This window comes from Aplysia californica, unplaced genomic scaffold, assembly GCF_000002075.1.
Source record: "Aplysia californica isolate F4 #8 unplaced genomic scaffold, AplCal3.0 scaffold00271, whole genome shotgun sequence".
Classification (NCBI taxonomy): Eukaryota; Metazoa; Mollusca; class Gastropoda; order Aplysiida; family Aplysiidae; genus Aplysia; species Aplysia californica.
Genome location: NW_004797541.1, coordinates 422,096 through 430,581, shown reverse-complemented (window position 1 = coordinate 430,581; position 8,486 = coordinate 422,096). Strand labels below are relative to the sequence as shown.

General features: G+C 38.0%; 1 protein-coding gene across 5 annotated transcripts in view; it reads left to right on the top strand.

The window, feature by feature from the left end:
- Positions 1-8,486, top strand: part of LOC101855573 (activating transcription factor 7-interacting protein 1) — a 25,857-nt gene that overhangs the window by 13,091 nt on the left and 4,280 nt on the right. For all 5 annotated transcript variants that reach the window (XM_013084096.2, XM_005101143.3, XM_013084094.2 and 2 more), the window contains 6 exons: positions 1,447-2,630; positions 4,301-4,513; positions 5,127-5,201; positions 5,678-5,791; positions 6,658-7,437; positions 8,114-8,216. In XM_013084096.2, the coding sequence (XP_012939550.1) occupies positions 1,447-2,630; positions 4,301-4,513; positions 5,127-5,201; positions 5,678-5,791; positions 6,658-7,437; positions 8,114-8,216 (2,469 nt within the window). The remainder of the gene's footprint in view (positions 1-1,446; positions 2,631-4,300; positions 4,514-5,126; positions 5,202-5,677; positions 5,792-6,657; positions 7,438-8,113; positions 8,217-8,486) is intronic.

Here is an 8,486-nt window from a genome sequence, read left to right as displayed (position 1 = left end):
ATATATATATATTATATGTGTGTGTGTATATGTGAATGACAATAACCACTCAATTTTCGGCGATTCCTTTTCTTTGATATTATAATATGTGGATACTATATTATTATGTGCTAAAAAACAACAACAATAAAGAAAACGACAAACAAATCGCTCGGTTTATTCTTCCCCGGGTCTTTGCTTACGGGTTTAAAAGTTGGATGACCAACTGACTACTGTGACAGAATTATGAGCACAGTGATGAAGGTCACTGCAAACTAAGGTTCCGACTCGTTTACTTTGATGTAGTATTGTAAGCCTAAAGCTGGTTTTTTTGTTTTTTTTTAAAGGGGTGGGGAAATTTACAGCAGACACCTGTAAAACGTTAAAAAGTTGACCTATTTTGATCAACACCACACTTTTTAACGCTCACCTGTGAAACACGGTCCAAAAGACGGGTGAGCACTTTTCAAGGATCACGTGGAGGTGTCTAGACCGTCAAAGGAGCAAATATCAACAAGCTTATCGTGTGTAAGTTACCCTGGAATGCGGGGGCAGGGTGGTGAAACTGTCTCAAAATGAGAGAGTTGGAGGCAGGGTTACTGTGAATCATTTATTGTAATGATTCTGTGAACGCATCCGAAGGGCGGCGTTTAATATAGCGCCCAAACAGAGGAACTTTCTTTTATTATTAAATCAAGATTTTTAAAAACAAATATTTGTTTTTGATCGCTAGCCTACTGGAGCCCATTCGCACAGGTAAATTAACAAATGAGCAAGTATTTTTTAAAGGTGACAGACGAAAGTGAACAAGAAATAGTAACGCCCCATACCTGTGTATTTCGTTATTACTCAATGCAGTGATTTGTTTTAAGTTGACATTTGAAACTTGCGGTGAAGTATTGTAATATAGATCTAAGTCTAGTATGCAGAGGAGGTTTAGAAATGTTCAGCTGATCACATTTAGATGATTTAGTTAAAACCAAGTTCTTTTCCCGTGATGACTGTTGTCATCGCTGTTGGTATTATAGGCTTCAATGTTCATGGTTATGTGGACAGGAATTTTGTGCAGCATAAAGGCATAGGGTGCAGTGCAAAGAGAGGTATTGTATTAGTTGTTTCAATTTGTTAATTTTAGGAGTTTCAACACGTTTGGAAGTGGGTCCGATCCACTTGTGTTTTAGTTATTTTTATCATTAATTGCAAATCCAGTCAAGGGTGACACATATGGCTGTCTTTCTGGTCTGTGGCGGAAAAGTTCCTCTTCATCCTTTTCCTCAACAGTCCTGTCCAGAAAAACGTTTATAATAGATTTCTGGCCGGACTCATGGCCCGCACTGGCTTTTCACCATTTTCAGAATCGTAGTGCTCTCCATTGCAAAAGATTCTTAAAACGGATAGGCGATATGTCATTAGTTTCTTTTCTTGTATCATTTGTTTGATCACTGACAAACTTGTCCTTCCTTTCAGGTGACCCGCCATGTGAAGAACCGATGGAAAGCGAAGAGCAGTTTGAATGTTCAAATGGAGAAAAGAAAGTAAACGTGTCTGTTGATGGTAAAACTGTGTCACTACTCCGCACAGAGTTTTTGGCTACTTCTGATGTGTGTAAAAAGGTTACACAGCTCAACAACGAAGATATGCAAGACGATAGCAAACCAGTTGATATGGATGCTAACACTACTTCAGAGGGAGACAGTTTATCAGAGCAGATGTCCTCAGACATTGTACTTAACAATTCTAGTGAGAGTAAACAAGGTTTGCCAGAGGATCCAGTCCATATTGATGTTTCGGGTGACACTAAAGATGAGTCGAATGTATCTGATACTGATGTTAAAGAAGAAATTAGTGAGTCGAAAGTGTCAGTTCCTGATGATATGGATGTTGAAGCAGAAAATTTGAAACCTTCGGTTGGGCATGTAAATAATACTCATAATCAAACTATGTCAACAAAGTCTGAGACTTTTGGCGACAGCTGTGTTGATAAAAAGAATGACAGTGTGTCTGAAGCTTCAAATTTTTTGCCTGAGGTACCTGAGGATAGTTTGTCCAAGAGTGCTACTTCAAAAGCTAGTCCTGAGCTTGAAGTCCCTCCTGAAAATAAGAAAGAAGAAACAAGCAATGATACTGAGAAACATGAAGACAAACCATGTGCGAATGAACTTGATGATGAAATTTTATTAATTGGTGAAAGTGAGCCCTCTGCTCCTGAACCTTGTACAAAAAAATCATTTAAAACTGTTTTGAAAGCTTCAGACGTAAAACCGGTTGCGCCTGAGCCCCCGGAGAGTATTATCATTGATGATGTTGAAATATCTGATGTTCAAAATAAATCTTTATCCAGCAATGACTCTGGTGGTAGTAGTGGGAAATGTGACACAGAATTAGAAGAAAAATCTGGTGAAGCAGGAGTGGAGCATTCCACCAAGACTGAAGACAAAGAGCTGCAAGCACCATTTGAAAATGGCAAAAAACGTCCTGCTGAAGAATGTAATGGCTCGGATCTAAAACGTCCAAAAGTGGATGCAGTCAGTGACAGTAGTTTAAAGGGGAAGACAAATCAAGTGTCGGAGGACGATGAAGTTGTTATGCTTCAAGACAATGAAAAAACACCTGTATCTGTCAATGAGTCAGCTGTTTGTGTTACATCTGAGGTAAGCTCTAATGTTTTCACTGTCCCCTCCCATCACCTTCTTTCCATGTCCTTGTTTTATGTGCATGGTTAAGTTATTCTCAGCAGTTGTTGTCAACGTGGAAATTGTTTTTGTGCTGGCTCTTTACTCTTCAGCTCCACTCTACTGCATTGCTTTTTTACCTTTCACACTTTATTTTTACCGTGCATGTAGGCTAACAAAAAAAGCAGCTTTGAGTTAGTGACATGTCATACAGCCTGCTCAGATATTTTATTGTGTTCATATTCAGATTGAAATTTCTTGTTTTGACAGATATTATGATACATACACTGCTTACTTACATGCAGTTGAGATTATTCTGTCAAAACTCAGATGTCTTTTGGTCCTGTTGTTTCTTTTCTTTGTGTGTGTGTGTGTGTTTCTTCTAGATCAAATCAGCTTTTAAATATTTGTCTATTTCTCATGTAATTATTTTCTGTTATCTTAGTTTACGAGTGCTGCTTTTGAAATCTTTTATGGTGGAACGTTTCTGCTAAATTTCTTAACTTACACTGTCTATTACCTGTTTAAGTCATAATGCAATATGTTGGTTGTAAAGTGAAGTGTGTACGCAAAACTGACTTTTATTTCTCGGTAGTGATGAGTTTTGGAACAGTGCACTTTTTTTTTTTTGTAAGTGTTTTACGACGCTCGCAACTGCATACGGTCATATGAGCGTGCAGGACACACTAATCTTTTTCAGCTGGTAGGAAATTTCGAATTTTGGCCGGGTGGCAGCCGAAGCCTACTCTTGTTGATTTTAGACCACCAAGGGAGCTTTAACATGCGCGCGCAACTTGCACTCGGGCCCTTTGGGATTTTTCGCCCTTGTCCGAGAGAGCTAGGTGTAGATCTTTTCTACCAGAAGATCAGGGGTGTAGTTGAAAGACAGCAGTAAGAAGGAGCCAAGGAGTAGCAGTAGAAAGGCTGCAGACAGAATCAGGAGCCCAGAGGAGGGGGCAAAGGAGGTGAAGGGGTTGGGGCAGATAGAGGAGACGAAAGCAGATGGCAGAACATTTCTAGAGAGCAGGAAAAGAGGTGAAAGGAGACAATTTAAGAGAAGAAATTTTTTTGGTCGCTACCCGGATTCGAACCCGGAACCTTTGAATGAGAGGCCAACACCTTAACCTCTAGGCCACGAGAGCCCCCTAGTGCACTTTTAAGAAAAAAATATATTAAATATGTCACGACGGGGTGGAATTGGGCGCTCTCCAATTTTTGGGCATATGGGATTATTGATGTGTAGCCTTTTCATTTGCCTTGATTTTGATGAAAAAAATATGTCAATCTTGAACAGATGTAAAGACAGTAAAGACATATCTGCCATTGAAAGAGGGTGGGGTGGCATGATGTCAGAAGTCAAAATAGTGAGAAAATTATCGTCAAAGTCTGGTGACTTCCAAAGTTTGAGTCTCCTTGGAAATTAACTGCAAATTTACATTTTTCATGCCTTTGATCAACCATTTTCAGTAAAATTTACACAGAAATGATTTTAAAATATGAACATAAAAGGTATTGAAGCCGATTTCTAAAAATCAATCAAAATTGCCCAAATGGGTGCGAAAATAGTTTCTTAGATCTCCTTATTTGACGAGTGCTTAATTTCACAATGATGCCTCACAAATGTGTTATCTATTTTATACTCCCAATAGATTTTACAAGGCTTCATCAGAGGTTGTGTGAGGAGTTTCCTTAAAAAGAAGAAGCAAGAGAACATAGAACGCTTAAACAAACAGACGAAGAGTATGCAGTCTGCAAGCACACTGTGGAAAGAGACTGCAAAACATTTAGAAAAGTCTGTCCTAGAACTTACAACACAGAGTCAGAAACTGGAGAAGAGAAAGTTACATTCATCATCTGTGAAGGTATGTTGATTCCTCTCAGCTCAGGGGTTGTTGTGGGTTTTTTTGTGGGATTGGTGGGGGGGGGGTTGTTCTTACCTGTCAAACAATGAAGAAAGAGTTTTAATTTAAAAATTCACAATTTTAATTTTGGTTTCATTGCACATGTAGGCAAGAAAAACCACAACACATTTGTTAATTGGCTTATTTATTTTGTTTTTTTCAATTATGTTGGTGGTATGAATCATAATCAATATTTTTATAAGCTGATTTTGAAAACTTAGTAAGTATAATGAGATGCAGGCTCAAAATTATCTAGGTTTTGACTACAATTGTTATTGTAACAGAAGGCAGTATAATTTGCTACATGTACTTAAAGTAATTCACAGGATGGCATGGGGCTGTGCCATTGTACTTGTATGCTCTGTGATTTTAAATCTATAGTGTCCTTTATCATTTAATAGTGCAATGAATGGACCAGTGTGGTAATGTTTACGTGACATTTGTAGGTCATGAAGTTCAGACTGATGCTTTTATATTTTCCCTGTACGGTATTTGATAAATATATAGCCTACCTCAGCTTAAATGTCAAAACAGTAATGCCATGTTCTCTTAATCTTTGTGTAAATTTTTTCAGAATCTCTCTAACAGAAGCATTGGTATCCAGGTTAACGAGGAGAAGATGAAACATTTAGGAAGAGCTTCATCTGAAGTAAGTTTCTCTATGTTTTTTTAATTGTATTGTTGCTTTTTTCCAGGGGCCTTTCTGGGCTCATATTCAATTACAATAGCACAAAAGTAATGCTGTGTTCACTTTTTGCTGAACATATTTTTTCCGTCTAGAATGTAGAAACGTAGAGAATTGTGGTTTATGAAGTAATTACGGGGGGAAGTCACTTGCAGGGTTTTCATACTGATCTAGTATAATATAAGATGGAATTCGACTTTTGTGTAAAGACAGGTGTGCAAATCGTTGAATAACTACTGTTAAGTGCTACTGAACTTTTATTATTCTTTAAAGGCTTCTATTTTGTTGGGATTTTTTTTAAAAGTTGGTCCCGGAAATGAAATCCTTTTTATCTTTTCAGGATTATTTAGTTCATTAAGTAGTATTGTGTAATTTGGAGAGTGTATTTGTGCTTATTTTGAGTATGATATCCAATGTGTAATTTTTTTCTTCTTTTAAAGCACTCAACCAGGAAGTCAGTCGACCAAAAGGCATCTGGTTCTACTCTCTCTTTGCCCCCATCTGTATTGCTGAATCCCCCATCATTCACCAATCAAGTTGCTAATACTTCTTCAGTAAGTCACTGTAAAGTCTTCTGTCTCTTTCCGTTTCAAGATTTAAAATTTTAAAAAAAATTGTACAAATATAATGTATTCTGCTAAACTGTGCAGTGCTATTCATAATATTATACATTTTGCACACACTCTCCACTTTTACTTGCAGCCCAAAAGCTGGCTAGTTTGAACTTTAAGTTTCATATTTCGTATTGGTTATGTAATCTGGATAAATGGGTTATGTAATCTGGATAAATGACTGTGCAAAAATGCTCAGAGGTCACCAAATTTTTAAAAGTGGGCTGAATAACTCAAGAGTTTGTTCAATACAATACACTGAATTCGAAAACCAACCTATTGATTTATATTATCGATACCAAAAAACCCCCCCAAAAACATACATTTTTGGAATCCTGGTTTGTGGGCAACTGAGGACGAACAGAGAATCCCCATTTGTTCAGGTTGGAAATGTGTTAAATGAAAGATTTGTCACATACATTCATTAAGGGGAGACCCTTTTCCATCAATAACCTATCAAATGTATACATGATCTAGATCGATATATTGAAATCTCTACAAAGGCCTTTTGATTATGATGTAATATTATGCAGGTACAAGGAAAGTTGTTAGCTCGTGGTATTACATAACATCCCTCTCAATTCAAAATTTTGAAAAACTAGTCTGCCTTTAGAATTATTAATTTCTTTCTGAACTGTGCTTTTGATTTACTTTCTTTACCTCTGTATTATTAATTGATTATTGACATGAGTGATGCGAGGCTCTTTTAAATAGTGACAGGCTTGTTTGGGTTTGGGATTTATAAAGTTTCCAGATTTGTCTCCACGCAATGAATTCTCTTGACAAAAGCTTTTTCCCTATTTTTGCAGACCACCTCACCCAGCTTAACAAGTAGACAAAATAGTCAAACTCGTGCTCCTCCACTGCAAAGACCTTCGTATCAGAAACAAAGATCTCCGCATGGCACATCTAGCTCTTCACCAATCTCACAACACCACAAGGTATTAGCTAACAGCTTATCTCACACCCAAGATAATCGGAAGGCAGGACCTCCAGCCAGTGCACCTAAAGGCACCGTGAACCTTATAGATCTCACAGATGAAGATGAAAGTAGTCGAACCAGTCGACCCTCCTCTATTCAAAACTCCAGAACTATCCACGCCTCTGCTTCTAATCATTTGAAGTCCACCGTCAACGAGGCAGCAAATCACAAGTCACTTCCGATGTCCATACCAGTGAATGGATTTATTTCCCAACCTGTTTCTCGGCTTCAAGCAGTAGCACCAGACTCTTCTGCTATCCTCATGGGTGCAGGCAACCCTCTGATACCACAGTCCATGCCACCGTCCAAGACGCAGCTGATGCCTTCGAATGTTGGTGCTTTGGGTACTGCTGGCTCTCAGTTTCAGTTAGTGACTGTTCCTAATTCTCAGGGAAATATTCGCCAAGGGACAATGTTTGCCCTGGTTCCCAGCACTCGGCCCGGGGTGCCAGGACCAGGAGGGGTTCCCTCAAATTTGACACTACAATCTTATCCCAAATCATCAGTGCAAGGAATTCCTGTCAATCACTTTTCTACCCCACTTCCTCAAGCCCCAGCAAAGTCAACGTCTCATTCATTGCCACCGTCTGTTCATATCAATAGTCAGGTGAGTTTCCTTTAATTTACATTATATACAGTCGAACCTGCTTTAACGGCCACCTGTATATCACAATCACCTGTACAAACGAGATACGGCCACCTGTATATCACAATCACCTGTACAAACGAGATACGGCCACCTGTCTAATACAAGTGCTTTTCTCCTGGACAATGTGTCTTACACAGTTTTGACTGTATCTGGAATTATATTTTTTTAGAACACCATCTTTCGTTCTGTGTCTTGAACATTGATTAAACTTTTTTCAAATTTCAGAAACATTTTGTGTGAAGAGAAAAGTCTGCTGTTAAAAGATTGCCTTGAAACAGACGTAAGAATTAATTTCAAGCAAAGTTGAATTTAAATGTGCCAAGGAAATCCAGTAAAATCGAATTGGGTTTGAAGTCATATTATACAGGTTTTAGTTGTGAATTGAAAGACAAATTTGTGAAGAATATTTAGACCACAATAAACTGGAATGGAGATATGGTTTTTAAGTTTCAAGGCTAGCATTTATTGTGTGTAACCAGAAATCAAGTTGACAGTGCCTGATATATTTTCTTAAATTTGTGCAATGTAGCAGAATGTGTGTATAAACATTTCGTATCCTTTTTCCCATTTAATTTTTAAAAAAAAAATTTTTCTCCCTTTTGTCTTTCTTGGAAACAATATATTGTCAAAGCAGCATCCAGCACCTCTCCCAATTCCCCCACCTGTGAAGAATGTACCATCGTATGCCAAAAAGTGTCCCCCAAAGCCTGGGCTCAAGATTTCACGTGTTTCCCAAGGTAATATTTTAAGAATCCTTTGGTGTTTTATAAGTTTCTTTGTTAGCTGAATGAAATTACAGCGTGAGAAATGTCAGTCAAATTTTAACGGTAACCAGTGTTGCTATATTGTCATGATTTGACTATTATTGTTGCCTGTTGAGATTATACTGAAAAATGGGACAGCTAGCAACAGTAGTACAGTGGAGTCGACTTTTAACGAGTCCTGAAGTAACGAGAAGTCTGTTATAAAGACATTATTCTAAAACCCCGTTTTTTTCCTTCCTTATC